Source organism: Psilocybe cubensis, chromosome 5 (assembly GCF_017499595.1).
Source record: "Psilocybe cubensis strain MGC-MH-2018 chromosome 5, whole genome shotgun sequence".
Taxonomy (NCBI): Eukaryota; Fungi; Basidiomycota; class Agaricomycetes; order Agaricales; family Agrocybaceae; genus Psilocybe; species Psilocybe cubensis.
Genome location: NC_063003.1, coordinates 3,126,149 through 3,141,861, shown reverse-complemented (window position 1 = coordinate 3,141,861; position 15,713 = coordinate 3,126,149). Strand labels below are relative to the sequence as shown.

The 15,713-nt window shown below is 48.3% G+C and overlaps 5 protein-coding genes across 5 annotated transcripts; 3 read left to right on the top strand and 2 right to left on the bottom strand.

Annotated features, from left to right (window-relative positions):
* Positions 1-351: 351 nt before the first annotated feature.
* JR316_0006444 (uncharacterized protein) lies at positions 352-1,580 on the top strand (the record flags this gene model as incomplete). The annotated part of the gene is made up of 9 exons (XM_047892190.1): positions 352-461; positions 524-599; positions 657-678; positions 737-761; positions 819-874; positions 930-1,009; positions 1,068-1,265; positions 1,315-1,349; positions 1,410-1,580. Coding segments are annotated over 9 exons (773 nt in total), but the record flags the coding sequence as incomplete, so codon positions are not given.
* A 1,235-nt stretch (positions 1,581-2,815) lies between these two features.
* JR316_0006443 (uncharacterized protein) lies at positions 2,816-3,814 on the bottom strand (the record flags this gene model as incomplete). Its single annotated transcript, XM_047892189.1, has 2 exons — positions 2,816-3,482; positions 3,534-3,814. The coding sequence occupies 2 exons, from the start codon at positions 3,812-3,814 to the stop codon at positions 2,816-2,818; spliced, it is 948 nt and encodes a 315-aa protein (XP_047749538.1).
* Positions 3,815-4,512: 698 nt separating this feature from the next.
* Positions 4,513-4,868, top strand: JR316_0006442 (Cytochrome c oxidase assembly factor 6; the record flags this gene model as incomplete). Its single annotated transcript, XM_047892188.1, has 2 exons — positions 4,513-4,710; positions 4,776-4,868. The coding sequence occupies 2 exons, from the start codon at positions 4,513-4,515 to the stop codon at positions 4,866-4,868; spliced, it is 291 nt and encodes a 96-aa protein (XP_047749537.1).
* A 3,736-nt stretch (positions 4,869-8,604) lies between these two features.
* Positions 8,605-9,570, top strand: JR316_0006441 (uncharacterized protein; the record flags this gene model as incomplete). Its single annotated transcript, XM_047892187.1, has 1 exon — positions 8,605-9,570. One exon carries the CDS (start codon positions 8,605-8,607, stop codon positions 9,568-9,570), a length of 966 nt encoding a protein of 321 aa, XP_047749536.1.
* Positions 9,571-10,038: 468 nt separating this feature from the next.
* Positions 10,039-14,694, bottom strand: JR316_0006440 (uncharacterized protein; the record flags this gene model as incomplete). Its single annotated transcript, XM_047892186.1, has 4 exons — positions 10,039-13,540; positions 13,602-13,905; positions 13,963-14,451; positions 14,502-14,694. 4 exons carry the CDS (start codon positions 14,692-14,694, stop codon positions 10,039-10,041), a joined length of 4,488 nt encoding a protein of 1,495 aa, XP_047749535.1.
* Between the last annotated feature and the right edge of the window lie 1,019 nt (positions 14,695-15,713).

Genomic DNA, 15,713 nt, shown 5'->3' with positions numbered 1-15,713 from the left:
GAATGGACTGAAAAACATAATAGGCCAGATAGCTATTAATGGCTCCATACGTGGCTGTACTTTTCAGAAAGTCTGTCCTGAGAAAGAAAAGCAAAGCACTGACGGCGGTTAAACACGGGGTTACACCCGGGGCCTCAAGCGCGACGACTCAAAATATTATTGACATGATAGATTCATAGTGACATGGGGCAGGAAAAGTCTATCAAATCAAAGGTTACCAGTAAGCCCTGATCATCATGGCATTTTCAAATGTGGCTGCGAAAGAAGGCTCATATAATAATCAAGCTTCACATGTTGCCTATCGAAAATCTCTACGGGTTTTCTCTTCTTTCATTTCACCTTTATCAAAATATGAACGGTCCACCCACTGGTATGGGTGGAGGCATGCCCGCAGGAATATCACATGAAGCCCCACCGACTCCAAAGCAAGCACAAGCCATCTTGATATGGACTATCGGAGCGTCAGTCCATGGCAATCATTAATCTGCCTAGCCAATGATCTCATGTCACAGCTCTGTTGTAGATTCTGCATATATGGTTGGGAGTGCCTTGTCTGCCTGCCAAAGGAGTACAAGCTAATTTGGAGACGACCAATGAATGTAAGTCAATAATTGCCTGACCGTTCGCACTCTTCAGGACTAAGTCCTACGTCACAGTTGTCTAGCGTTTTATATGTTGGTAAATGGATGTCCAATACGTGAAGCTCTTGAGTTGCTGATTGACTGAGAATATTTAGCCAATCGATATTTTGGACTTGTACAGTGAGCTTGATATCATATCCTGGAGACGAAAAGGGATGATTCGATCAACCTTGATAGGTTTGCATTAGTTGTCACCTTGGCCACTGACGTTTGGACTCCATCTGCCTGCAGTCGTGCGTATTTAAACTCAAAGATGAAAGGGTACCTAATTTACTTTCACTCTGAAAGATATATTTCTTTTTGAGCCCATTGGCGCCCTAATTAGTGTCGTCCTTTCTCAAATAGTGCTTGGAGGACGGGTATACGCGGTATGACACCCAATTTACGCGATTCCAAAGGCTTAATGCTCAATTAAAAATCTGTTAGGTTTTCTCCCAAAGTAAATCACTGGCGCTTATCCTTGGGACTATCCTCGTTGTAGAATGCGTTGTTGGCGGAATCGCGGTCAGTAATATACGGCATCCTCCAGAAATACCAATCAGTGCTCCTGGTCGACCACCCAATTTCGAGCCTCCTCCATGTGGTGCACTGGAAGGCCCTTTCAAGTGGCAGGTTACCTACTGGGTCAGTCGACTAAACCTTTCTGAAGCCAAAGCTAATGTAGTGTTCGCAGACATTGCCTCTGTTTTACGACACACTGACGTTCCTGTGAGTCGTTATCGACACAGTTGTATGGTGTGCCCTCGATTAACGGAAGTATCTATATAGCTTGACGGCATGGAAGGCTCACTCATTTTGGAAGGAAGAATTAGATACGCGTCTATTCGATATCATCTGGCGCGATGGGCTTCTCTACTTTCTTGCAATCTTAGCCATGAACGTCGTGAACGTGGTGATCTTCCTCACTGCCCCCAATGGAATCCGAACAGTAAACCTCCCGTAGGTCCATGCTACACATTCTTCCTCACCCACATTTTATTCATCGTCTTATCCACTGTACCGACAGAGCGACAATCATACTGGAAGTCATGTTATCTTGTCGACTCATACTTAACCTGCGGGGTTCGCACGAACAATCAACACACCATTCAAATTTGCTAAAAAGCAACACTCGGAAGATATACCCGAGCACGCCACAATGGAACCCTTCGACAGGCATCAAGCGGAGTAGTACTAGTGTCTCGGATGCGCCGGACGTCAGGATAGAGATGTATAGTAAGACCTCCCGCTCCGCAGAATCTGTCTTCAACGTGTCATCAGAGGGACCTCACGCAGTTTAGAAAATCTTTCGGTATACGTTCCTTCCTTGTGGACTGTCACATCTATGTACAATATCAATTTAAGTACCTGGTAGTAGGACGAGCAACACACACATTCGCTCCCCTTCTTCGGACATGGGCTGCCGAAATAATTCTCGCGCTCACTGGCGCCTGCATTGGATGACGATGTCTGGTCGTTCCAACCCGGGATCTTCGACATATCAAAGATTGTCCCGGCTTCAGTCACCAAAGAGAATGTTCACCACAGCCCAGATTCGTAGAAGTGTGGTTGTTAAGCCGGGTTAATTGAACGAATACCGTCCTTGACATCAATGAAGTTCTGCAGCAGGCACAATACTCACGTGTACACGATACAGTTCCATCCACCATCGTCTCCTGAGCTGGAGACTACTTTATAAAAGGATTTCGGAGGTTACGGCATTCATCAATGTTGAAATGAATGTCGAGGCATAGTCCTGGGATTCTTTCCACAAAGTTGCCGCCTACGCACATGAGAAGCGCCCGTCATCTAATACACTGCACTTGGCCTACATCTTGTTTGCCCTGCGTCGATATTCCAGTCAGTAAAGTGAAATTGGACCACGATGTTTTGTGTCAGATAACGGCATTGGCATGCGCATCCTAGGCGCCAATGAAGTTTGGAAACTAATCGCACTAGGCATGGAAGATCACATCTGGGTATCAGCGGAGAGGAGAGAATGGCACTCTTGAACTCACCTCGCGTTCTTGAATAAGACCCTGATCCACATTACATTACAAAGTACATACATGATGGCTAGAATACAGAATACAAGTTAATCCAACCCAGAGTCAATAAATAGTCTAAACCAAAGAAGACCGTCGTGAAAGCAAAGATCAAGTACGTGAATCAGAGGGGACTTGTCATGACGGCTGTCAGCAAGACTGATCCTTGTTGATATCGTCCCATGTTCCGAGATGGAACAGCGTTGGCAATTTCTGCCAAACCTTTTCTCGGCCCTCTTTGTGTTGAGACTCGACCATCGCCTGGCATTTGATACATATCATCAACGATTTCCAGTCCGTGTACTCCTCCAACGGGTGGGGATTGATCCGCAGACTCTCGATATCGCTCAGCTTGAGCTGCCGAGGGACCATCACACGCGTCTGGCACCCAGTTGTACACGTCGGCGCCTGCTTGAAGTCCAAAAGGAAAAAATGTGTTTCCTTCTTCTGCAGCTCCCACAACCGCTCCTTACCCGCGAGACACAATGCCTTGTCTCGCCACGACAGCACGTTATTGGCGAGAATCTCGTCGACGGATATGTGTGCGCAGAGGTAGAACGCCCAGGGAAGAACCTTGGGCACTGTCGTCTCGCGAGCGAGTGGAATGATGCGTACAATCTCGGATGGCACGTATTTGATTCCCCTCGTCAGCACCTCGTCACACCCTTTCAAGGATGATGGAAACTTTTCTTGGATGATGTCGATGCACTTGTTTCTCAGCTGCAACATGTTGTATTTGGTGCTGATGCGCAGGATACCCGCGATGAACGTGATGAGATGCGATAGTGAGGTATCAGGGTTAATTTTGTCGAAATGGCTGGAACTGTTGTTCGAATGAGCACTTTGTATGATGCATGAATCAACTCACAAGGTATCGTAGAGCACCTTCATCACGTCTACAAAGTCATTTACAGAATCCTGGAGTATAACGCTAGGACACCCATCGTATGTATCGGCTCTCTGTGGTTGAGGAACCTCCCACATCCCTTTGAAGACGTCTGAATGTCGCGCCAGCAGTGACTGATGAACCCGAAACGCGGTTTTTTCAACAATTATTACCACAGATCCATCCGAAAAGTAGAAGTCAGGATGCCGAACAATTGATACTTCTGCCCTGGACTTTGGTCGCGACGTAGAGGACGCATCCATCGCTAATTACACGTCGCGCAATTCTGAGGGAAGTAGTGGTAGGAGGCAAACAAGCCATATCTGCTCTTTTGGGACAATATATGAACACCCGAGGTTTATCCGAACATGTTTGTTGAACATGCTAGTCCAATGCTAGTCGCTATTAAATGCAAAATAAGCATAGTTTTTGTTGTAATTTTCAGTTGAAACGTATGTTCACTATACAACAGTATACTGAAGGTCTAGGTACTTACGCGGACGCCACCACCTGAGTGAGGCTTGTTCAATTGTTGAACACAGCACCGACGACTGTCAACAATGTAAAAGTTTAATATGACACGAGTGGTGACACTGTAAATATTGGATTTTTCATCGTCCATCCTAGTTAAATTCAGATGGCGACAATGAAGAGAACTCCGAGTCGTGTGTTTAGTAAGGCAAAAGTAATACGGGGATGAATGAGCAGACTATTAGAAAGTCATTCCAGATCTTGTGAAGTCTGCGGGTCTTCGTTAAATCCACATGACACAATCCACTTTCAAGCTTTGAATCGAGTGAGAATTAAGAGAAAGTTCAAGCTGCAGCTGAGCCAGCCATGGTGTAGTCTCGGAATCACGTGATGCATGTGGGAATGATTTGTCATCGGCTACGCCAAGGGAGCTCAGCCGCGCTTTCTGAATACGATTCAAAAACGATTCCTCAGGTTCCTATATATCACCATGGGCTCGTGGTTCAATTGGTTCAAAGGTCCCGAAGAAGAGGCTGCTCCAACACGAGAGGGTCGACAGAAGTGCTGGGATGCGAGAGACGAGTACTTTGCATGCCTAGACAAAGCTAAAGTGATAAAAGCAGGCGATGAGGGGAGTGCATGTTCGAAGGAGAAGAAGAGATACGAAGGGAGTTGCGCGAAGAGCTGGGTGCGCCGAATCACGAAATATGCATACATTGATTTGTTAGCTGACCGTATATTTTTCTCTTTCAGATTGAGTATTTCAACCAGCGGCGCGTGATAGCGGAAGCCCAAAAGGACAGACTTGCTCGCGCCAACGAACAGGCACAAGCTGCCAAAAAGTAACCTGTGGTGCTATGGATAAAGTTAAAAGTTCTATTTTGGTGAATCCGCAACTGTTCTTGCTATCACTGGTCTGCAAATTCGTTGATTAACGAACGCGGATAGCCCTCCCTGTCATAATCCATTTATGAGAAAATACACGCGGTTTTGTGAATACGATTCCTCTGGTTCTTTCTTCATTATGGAATTGTGGCTCAATTGGTTCAAAGTATGGAAGAAGAGGCCACGACAACCCGAGATCGTCGACAGAGATGCTAGGCCGTGTGATACGCAAGCCCAAATGATAAAAGGCGAGGAGGGAGATACATACTCGAAGGAGAAGAAATACTCCGGGAGCTGCGCGAAAAGTTGGGTACGTCAAGTCGCAAAACCTTTTATTGGTTCTTGAAGATATTTCGAACGATTGTCTGCATATCCTTATTGGAAAAGTATCAAGCTGGTTGGCATCACTGTGCACAGTTCTGTTCCAACGCCTCAAGTCAAGCGTCAGTTAGATGAGCAGTATGTCTAATCCTATATGACTGCCAACTGGGCATTGCGCACCCAGTTTTGCTTACCCAGTTCTTAGGCTATAGTGTTGACACAATGGCCCACGCAATCAGAAAGAGCCAAATCTTCCGGATACCGAGAAGCTTAATCCGTTGAAGCCACCGCCATATATGATGGCAGGATAAAGCAAGGCGTCATCTCTACCACTGGTCCCCTAATAGAGATTTTTCACCCTATATGCGGTCGATTTTTCCATATGATCAACGAACCCATTGTCCCGTGGAGCACCGACGATATCATAAATGCGTGTAGACTTATGCACATTTTATCCAAGACTTATGAATCGGAGGCTGGGTCCCGTGCGCAATACAGAAGCAGTTCTCCAAGAATTTTGGCGCCCAAGTCCTGGAAACGCTCAACCTGGATCGAACGAGACCCAATGGCATCATCACCTTGACCATATGCAACGCACTTGTCCAACGCTTGACTGATACGACGTGAATGGCACTTTCATCAACGAAAGGAGATTCCCGAATGTACTACAATTCCAAAGTGCTTATTGCTCTTCGACAATGTCTTGCTGAGCTCAAACCCTATTATCGAGGGCTCGCTGACGTTCCTCCTTCGCTTTCCAACAAATCCCATCCCCGTTTTATTCACCCCACGGGCGGTAGGACACTCGTTTGAATACCTTTACGCCTTTGAGGTCAACAACACATACGTCACATACCTTACAAAGCTTTTCAAGGATTTAAGGTGGTCATCAAGTTTGTTGCAAGATATAGAACAGATACATGAATTGCTCGCGCAACACGGGCACGCTCCCAAGATATTATATGTAGCTTGTCCCCGTTATTAGATGTGAGTCGTGCTTCCTTTTCTATTTACTTAATGGAGCCTGCGCTGGTGTCTCCGTGCAGTTATTTAGGACGCAGCGGATTCCAAGGATCTGTGAACTTGGATCATTGTGCACTCGAACGGCCCTACTCTCCAAAAACAACTGCTCCCACCCACCGCTCCCTCTTCCCTTCCTACCACTGTTTAGTACAGCCGCATTGGAATTCTCATCTTGGCTTTTTGTATATTTCTGACCCAAACTCTCAGGCCTTTCGGGCCCCAACTCCTCTCCAAATCAGATCATTCCAGTCGCGTCTTCAACAATCGCGTCGGATCGTACACTCGATCACGTGACCTCCATTCCCAGCACTTAGTGAACCTTGTTTTAACTCGCTCTTTTCTCTCTGTTATATCTCACAGGAATTCATTCGAGCGATCTTATCTTACCTTGAACATATGCATATGCAGTGTAAATACACGCGGTGTAATTTGGTGATACTTTCGTGGCACTTTCCTGTCTTTCAGTCATGCTCTATCTGAATTCGCGCAATGCCCTTCATCTTTTTTTGGTGATCAATCATGGGCACAGGAGCAAATAGATTCACATCGCAGAACCGCCATCAGCTCAGATATATGCAGTGTATGTGATTATTTTTTTTGCAGTTCTCCTTTTCTCCAGCTTCTTTATGATTTTATCAGTCACTCTCAAGTGATCATCAGGTCCACCATTGACTCTGCACACGGTGTAACTGTATACTTGCACACTACTATCATGTATTTCTCTCACGCAAGGCTAATTCTCGTACTATGAAACTTGATTTCATTCATCTACTTTCTTTCTGTCCAGGTTTCAAGTATCTGTGATGCCTTACGCTGCCTTAGTCAGCTTCGTCAAAACGCAAACTCATTCAAAAGATAAATATTGCTCTTGAGATGTCCTTGATGTCCGTTGTCAGTCATCACGGCGGTTGATTCATGCATGGAGACCTCGGTCGTAGGCCCGAAGACAACCGCAGTGCCCCTTTTCTCCCAAAATAAAATCGCAGAACAACCACGAGCAGGCGCACAAACCTCGCCGGACAGGGCGTCATATTAGGTTGCGGATGGTAGACGACAACCTAGTCGGCTGACGGCTTTCGTTACTAGGCCCCAATCATTGTGCGTCAGTAAAGCGTTCGTATGGAAAATCAAAGCTGGACTCTCCACCTCTTGGAGCATGTCATTGAGTCATTGGTGATGTTTCTTTTTTCGCTGGCAGTAATTGAAATATTTTGAAGCGGCTTAACTGAAGCATCTTCTCGTGATTGCTCTCCAGATTTAGCTAAAGCGCCTGATCGCGACCCGCTCATCGACCGCTTTCTTATCGCGGATACAGTTGGCGGTATGTGTTGTTGCCACGACCTTCCTTTTAAGAATATGACCCGAGCAAAAGAAGACAGAAAGCCATCGCACAATGAGACCATTCTCATGCCCAGTGACTGTTTCAGTCATTTCATTGTAGGCGGCTCTTGGAAAAATTTCCGTGAAGGATGACTAACAGCGAGTCCTACGGAAGCGCACAACGTCGCTTTGGACGTTTCCCCGGAGTCCAAGGTCTGGTTTAAGTCTGCGCCGCTCTTTGCATGCAAAACGTCAAAAACAGAATTGGTTGTTCGGGCCGGAGCTACGCCCAGCTTGACAAAGCAAAGTTATTTACCGAGTCTCCGGTGCCCTAGACGAGAACGTTTCTACATTCCAGTCCTTTGTGCTATCGACAGTATGATTAGAACCTCGCCCCAAGGCGCAGTTCATCCGAATGGAGCTTGATGTTGGTGAAGAAGAAATTGCTGCTGAAAAACAAATATCATCACATCATTCACGACGTATTTTGGTTGCAGGTCAGCCGTAACGAAGAGCCGAGTCAAGAGCCGAGTACAGCATCTACAATCGCTACCTTTCATACCGTTGTCTGAGTTAGCTCTTTCATCTGTAAGGATATCTTTTTCACTGTCAATACTATCATGATCACAGTCAAATGTTGTATCTTGTTTCATAGGACACTGGAATGCGGACTATAAAAATATTTGCGCAGATGGCCATTGCTCGTCGCTTTGTGGAAAAGTGGTCCAACTCTATTCTTAATGATGATCGCTTCTGTGGAGACCCGGATCGTCCCTGATGGATTGTGAAGTTGCTGCATTACGGCCGACTTCACGGGGAAACTAATTTCGACTCATTTACCGACTCCCCCTTAACACATTAATCTTGTCGACGTCACCGCCACCTCACGAGCTAGGCTACATGTATGTTATATAAACTCTTCTTTACCGGATCGTTTCTCGTTTATTGACCGTAACCTTCACTCTTCTCTCGCCCTCCCACCCGTTTACTCCTCCTCCATTTTATCCCCCTTACCTCCTCCTCATAGTCCCCAATGCAGGCGCCCAACAGCGTTCGAGGCTATTCGGATTTCTTTGCCTCTGGGTTTCGCGCAGTTGCAACCCGCATACCATCTTCCCCAGGCTCACGCAACTCACTAGAGTCTATTACCAACGCTCCTGCTCGCTCTCGACGGTCCTTTGCCGATATTACTCACCGTCGCCCACGCCCGACATCCATGTTCGTTTCCAACACAAGCTCAACGCCATCCGAAACTCGTGAGAAGAGTTCCCGTGGGCGGCGTTCGTCCTTTGTCACATTCTCTTCACGGCTGTTCGAGCGCATAACCTCTGTTTATGGAGACGAGAATTCTACCATTTCATCAAGCTCGAGGAGGAGCAGCAAGAGCTTCCGTTTCTTTGGTTCAGACCATGAAAGTGTGCCAGACAGTGGCATGTGGATATCAACGGGCGGACCACACACGCCTTCTGCGCCCAATGGAAGGTATGTAAGACATTCCCTTTCTCTCCCGTTGCCGGTTGCGATCCCATGCACGGTCGTTACTACCCCGAACAAAAGTGACTCACATACCTTCCTTTGTCTATCGCTACCCCCTTACAGTTCTGCTTTACATCAGCCCATCGACCCTTTTACATCTTCTCCCGACGCCAGGTCGATGTTCATTGATCTTTCATCAGACAGTTCTCCTTCTGGGACTCCCAAACGAGAGTCATTCCTATCTCTCACCGGCTCGTCGTCAAACCGCTCTTCGCTTATCTTCTCTCGACGAGAGCGGCCGACATCCATTCATACCATGCCACTACCTTCCCGTTCTCGCCGTTCTTCTTTACAATATCGCGCACCAAGCCAGGAGAAATCCGACTTCTTCTTGATTCTCGAAGAAGAACCCGGTCTGGCTGCTGAACCCATTCTCGAAGACGAGCGTGACGACTGGGACGCACCTGCCAAAATCGACTGGCGACAGTTTCACATCGATATCCTTACAGACGACTCACATTGATGCCTTCACACACACGGCCTCCCCTTTTTCTGGCTATCTTATTGTAAATTAAATAATCCAGATCTTATGCTCTCTCATTATCTTGGTTGTATATTGTATATTATTATGTATTTACGTACTCATTTACCTTCCTGCACATAGACTGTGAACCCAAATCCTACCATCGTTGTAAATTACCATCGTCAATCGACCTTTCTCCTTCCTGATTTACGACAGCAAAATACTGTTTCCTCGCTACAAAATACATCATGTTTTGCCATTTGATTGGGATCGTCATTACATGTGCTTCATAAGATTCATTACAACAACAACAACAAGTGCATCAGAAAATCATTAAAACGCGAACGATGAGAAGCAGAAGTGAACAAAGATTGGATACAGAATCACAAAAAGAGATAAATATAACAGGAACAAAAAAACCATTGACGGCAATTTTACACAGGTACCGAGTGCGACAGATGGCTTCGATTATGTCTTTTGTCCTTGTCCGCCTTGATATTTCTTGATCAGATCCCTGATACGTGCTTGTCCAAAGGCTAGATCGACTGGTTTGCTGGGCGAGACAGGACGCGGAGCTCCAGATGGAAGGTCAGAGGACAACGTGGGTACAGACGTGGCTAAAACCGGCGGCACCTTTACAGGTCGTGACGAGTCATTTTGTGCTGCAGAAGAGTGAGGTCTAGCGAGGGACGCTGTGGAAGAAAGCGTAGGAACGGCATGAGAAGAAATAACCACTGCTGGGTCAGACGTTGCTTTGAACGCTGGCTTGACACCCTTCGCTACGAGATTATGCAATTTGGGATCAGATGAATTAGGAGTCGAGTGGCTGGTGGGCGGGGCCTTTCCGTGTTGAGCATGGAGAGAATACGGGCTAGACATCGCCGTTGCCGGCCGCTTTTGCACTAATGCCTCAGATGATTTATTGCCTTTCCCAACATGCATTCCACCCAACGGTGCATGCACAGCAGAAGGTTTCAACGCAGCTGATGATGGTACCTTTTTTGGCATAGGATGAGAAATGGGTCTCGATTCTGGGAAAGCGTTTCGAGAATCAGGTCGTTTTTGCGCATCGGTCGGCTTGATCGTATTGGCCACTCTTGCAGGTGCCGCCGGGCTCCGCTTAGGCGATGGTGCGGGAGTCATAACAGCATCTGAGAACAACTTCTTTTCTGTACGCATGGGCGAGGACACCGGCGGAGGTACAGATACTTTTCCAACATCATCAACAGGTTTCACGACCCCTTTCCCTGAGTTTCTATTGATAGCACCAGAGGACCAAAGATTTGCAACTGCGGTAACCTTGCCTCCTCGACCACCACGAGCAGACCTGATGTCGTATTTGACTTCAGGATCTACAGGTTTGGGCTGGGGGAAAACAGCCGGTATGCGTCCAACTGGCTTTTTAGGTGGAGGTAAAACCTGTGGCTTTGGAGGAATTGGAGGAGCATGTTGAGCAGCCGGTGTCTTGACTGTCTCAGGCAACTTCCAAACGTTCCGCGCCGCTGCTGAATACGACAGTGGCTTAGAGCGTGGATCTGGCGGCGCTGGTTTTATTGATGGAGGGGTAACTTTGCGATCTGTTTTGAGCGGCCCACTTGGAGGTTGCTGTTGCTGCTGCTGCTGACTAGCATTGTTGAAATATGATGGTATCTGTTTGGCGGAGAGCACAGGCGTATCTTGTGACGACCAGATATCCTGAACTCGCTTCGCTTCCACAACCACAGTTGCATCGCCAGCGATCAGTGGCCGACTTTGCAATGGCTCTTTTTTCAACGTTGATATGGGTACAAATCCGGATGAGCGAGGGTTAGGCGATGCTGATACTTGTTGAGGCTCGTCGTCGGGAAGACTTGGAATCTCAACAGGGGCAGGTTCGTCATCGCCCATTTGGAATGGAGAAGGAGTTTTCCTGGTGACACTGGGACTTGGTGGAATAATTTGCTCCTGTGGCGGAACATCCGGGTCGATTCCGCCCAACCAAGCAGCCACTCGTCCTTTTGCAGCAGACTTATTGCTCGCCCGTTCCTTCTTCTTCCCACTCGACTTGGTCTCCCTGCTCTTTCCCGAGCCATTCAGATTGAGGTTATCCAATTCATTCAGATTCTCTTGCTCTAACGGCCGGCTTCGCACTCTGTCCAGATTCAAAGTTTTCGTCGGCGTGCTGACTTGTGCACGCTCGCGCATGTGTTGATGTAGGCCTGTGCTAGGTCCAGCGACACCACCTTCTCTCCCATCGCTCGACCCAGCTCTCGATCTCCCAGCCTTATGGGTCCGCCCATCAAATTCCCCATCCGACTCGTCTCCACCCAGCCCACCCGCCAGCGTCAAACTCGAAATCGCAGAATCGTGAAGCGTCTCGGGACTCTTCGCGGGAATGGCCACCCCACCTGCTCGACTTGGCGGACTCGCGATGGACTCAACCTCTGCCTCCGTATCCGCAGAGCTAGGGGTGGCGGCGCCCACCAAAACGTCTCGAACGCCAGGCCTCTTGTCCTTTCCCGCGCGACGTGTATCAAGCTTCCTCGTCCCCACTTCAGCTAGTAACCTTCGCTCTAGCGCGTCAAGGCCGCTCTCCGTTTGTAGTGCGGAATTCTCCTGCGATCGGATTTGGCGAGAGGGAAGGACTGCGACGAGCGCAGGTGTCGGTGGGGTCTGATCCGAAGGAAGTGGCGAAGTCTCAGGGATAAGCAACTGCTGCTCCTGTTGCTGCTCTGCGAAGTACACATCTGCCCTCGCTCGACTCGGAAGAGGCTGCATCAGATTTTTTCCGGACGGGACTGGCGGTCCTGGCAGCGTCTTATTCACATCCGCGTCATTGCTACCACTCTGTGCAGGCAATCCGTCTCGTTTCTCCTCCTGTTCCTCGTTCTCCTTCGCCTTCGCCGCCAAAATGTCGCTTATACCCTTAGGCAGATCACACGACAGATCTTGGCTCTTCCTTCCAACCTCATCCGCCATCTTCTCAAGCGTCTCCACTCTCTCACTCTTAACCGTGTCGCCGTTGACTGGGTCGCGCGTGAAGGAATGTTTCGGCGTCAACTGCGGCCTCGGCGAATGCACAACACCATCAGCAGAATGAGTCGGCGACACCAACGGCATGTTCTGCGCGTGCAGCAGCAACGGCGGGGGTGGCAGCATCCGCGGCTGTTTCTTCCCATTGTTCGAAGTCGCCGGAGACAGCCCGGCCGTGGCTCCAACACTGGAAGTATCTCTCCCCCCTCCGCTTGCCTCAGTAATTGGAACGAGATGCACAGGGAGGGGATAACGATGGCTCTGAGGGGAGACGGATCGATTCCTGGACGACATCCTCAAATGTCGCGAGACACGAAGTGCACGATCGCCTTTGCCTACTTCCGGTTTGTAAGGCTGGGACGGGGGGTCTAATGCATGCGGGTGTGTATGCGGATGCTGTAGATCGTGCAGAGGAAGCAGCGATGTAGCGGCTGGCGGAGGAGGTAAACCTGGTATCAGAGGAGGGGCAGTTTGCGAAGCCGACGCGACAGGCCCGACACTTGATGGGCGGGGAATGTAACCGCCAAAATCGTCTACAGGAGAAAGTAGATGTGGTTGAGGAGGGATAACATCCAAGGGATAATATGGCTGCGGTGCTACTGGCAGTGCGTAAGGATGCATGGGTTGTTGGTAGGCCTCTTGGGAAATCGGAGAATGGGATTGAAGGTACGGTGGGTATCCAATTGGTGACTGAGATAAGGGTATAAGAGGAGGCGGAGGTGGTGGCATCCACACTTGGTTGTGTACAGGGTCGACATATGGTATATGAGGTCCTGGGGACATCGGGTGTATTGGGTAGTAGGGATTGTACTCAGCGTATGGTGCTGGTGCAAGTGCAGCTTCACGAGGAGGGGAATATGGTTGGACATAAGGACCAGTGACCTGTGGAAGATGCAACTGTGCTGGCATCGCGCTTGGATGAACGATGTCAATCGGGATTTCGAGCAGCAAATCCTTGCTGTGATATAAAAGACTGGTAAGAAAAAGTGAATATTTCCCTGGAATGATCGAGCACATACCTGCCCATTCCCATTGCCAATTTGACTTCCACCTTGCATTTAATTTCGAAAAGAGACTCGGTGTGGCGTGGTCCGGTTCCCCCTTCAGCTTCTTCGCCGTCTAAAGTGCCTCCTCTAACCCCTCTAGCGTGTTTGGGGATGTCGAATACCAGGTTAGCAACACCTTCTGCTCCAGGAGGTATAATGTATTCCGGACCGCGGAAAGGAACGGTAGTCAAGGTATCGGATATCTGTACGGGAGCCTGCCGTGGTCCGGTCGCAGAGCTTTGCAGGTACAACGTTCGAGTAAGAGTCAAAGTAAGGCCTGTATTCTATGTAAATTAAAGGCGTTAGGAGTATCATTGAAAAACAAGAAAGTAACTAGCCTTTTTGTTCGAGTGGTTCTTCACCTGCAGCTCCAAACAAGCGCTTTCACCTGCCAAAATAACATTCCCCACAATCTTTCCCTGCATCCACAATTTTCCATTCTCGCCAATAACGATCGACTCTGGGACCTTGCCCATAAGCACATCATCGTATAAATACGCCTCAACGACGTCGATGGGCCGTTTGTCGATCACCAGCCGCTTTTCGTTCTTCCAGAACACGCCCACGCTCGCCCGGAGCTCGTAGCTCACTTTTGCGAGCCCTGATCCGAAGGAAATGGATGACGGTGATGAGGTGGGGATTGGAATGCGGAATAGAAACGTAGAGCGGCCACGGCGCGCCTGGTGGTAGTCCTGGGGCAACGGCGGGTCTCCAGGCATCGGGTGGGCCTGCACGGCGTTGGAAGGCGGCAACCCAGGCCCCTGGAACAAACGCCGGCTATGCAGAAACGTAGATGTCGCAGAGTGGTCTCTGGAACTGAGCTCTATTTCCAAATGAGATCCGTCAGATTGAATAGGTTAATAGAAAGCGTACCTTGTACAGCGAAGAGTTCAATCATCATTATCCCGATTCCAAGACCCTTGTCCGCTCTGCATTCCATCTCCAGCTTACCCGAAACATGAGTTCCGGCGACAAAGGTCGGATCCGCAAGCGTTATGGTCACCTTGACCTTTGAGTGGTGAGGTGAGGAGTTCATAGGCTCCGGTAAGGCTTGCGAGGAAGCCATGTCGACAAATGTTGTATTAGCGCTCTATCAATGCACGCTAGAGTTCCACCTGCTAAATTGGAGTTCCAGAATTCATAAAAGGGTTGTTTTCAGGTTCTTACCGGCTTCCTTAGCCTGTGCTCGACGAGCAACAAGAACAAGAGAGACAGTGAACAACTTGAGACAAGAGATTATCCGATGAACTTGAACCACCACAAATGCGTGCTGAGAGCCTTCTGAGAATGCACAATATTGAAGAAGACATTTGGCTGGATATAATCAGTGAGAAAGGAGGCCATTCACAAGAGACAGCACTCCATTTCTGCAGTTTGTGGTGGGTGGGATAAGAGAAGTGGTGAAGCTACCCCAAAAAGGAAGAATTTTGCCTTTTGTTTTCCGCCAAGTTCACATTTATTACACAAATAAAAGCTAGATCTATGGTATTAATGCTGAGATAGTGCTCTCAAATCCATGTGCAGATGGAGGGAGAAGCGGCAAGTTTACACCAACATCAACCAACCAAACAGAAACAAGTGGCATACAGAAGATGGAAAGAACGACCCAACACAAACGTCACTGATTGACATTCAAAGATATATGGGACATGATAAGAATAGAGCACGCGACATTTATCCGGGCAAAATCAACCCACAACGAGTTGAGAAGATGTTGAATTTTCTTACCTGAAATTCGTCGAATAAATAGGCTTAAATCGCGCTCCGATCGTGTTACAGCGACATCGTAGTCGAGGATCGTACCGACACTGAGGAGCTTGTCATTGAAGGGATCAAGAAGTCGAAATGACACAACGAGAGAATTTTTTAACAGTCCCGTCAGGCAGACGTGTTAGATGGGATACTTTTATCGGACCGGCGCCCAGACAGACTCCAGATGTCACCTTCAGAGAATGAGAGTGAACTTGGAAGAAGAGTCAAGGTCCAGACTCGGTGTTTAATCTTGAGAAGATTCATGAAGCACTTCACCACATTGTTCAACGAATGTGTATCTTCCAATGAGGAAATTGCGCCCCAAAGTCAAAG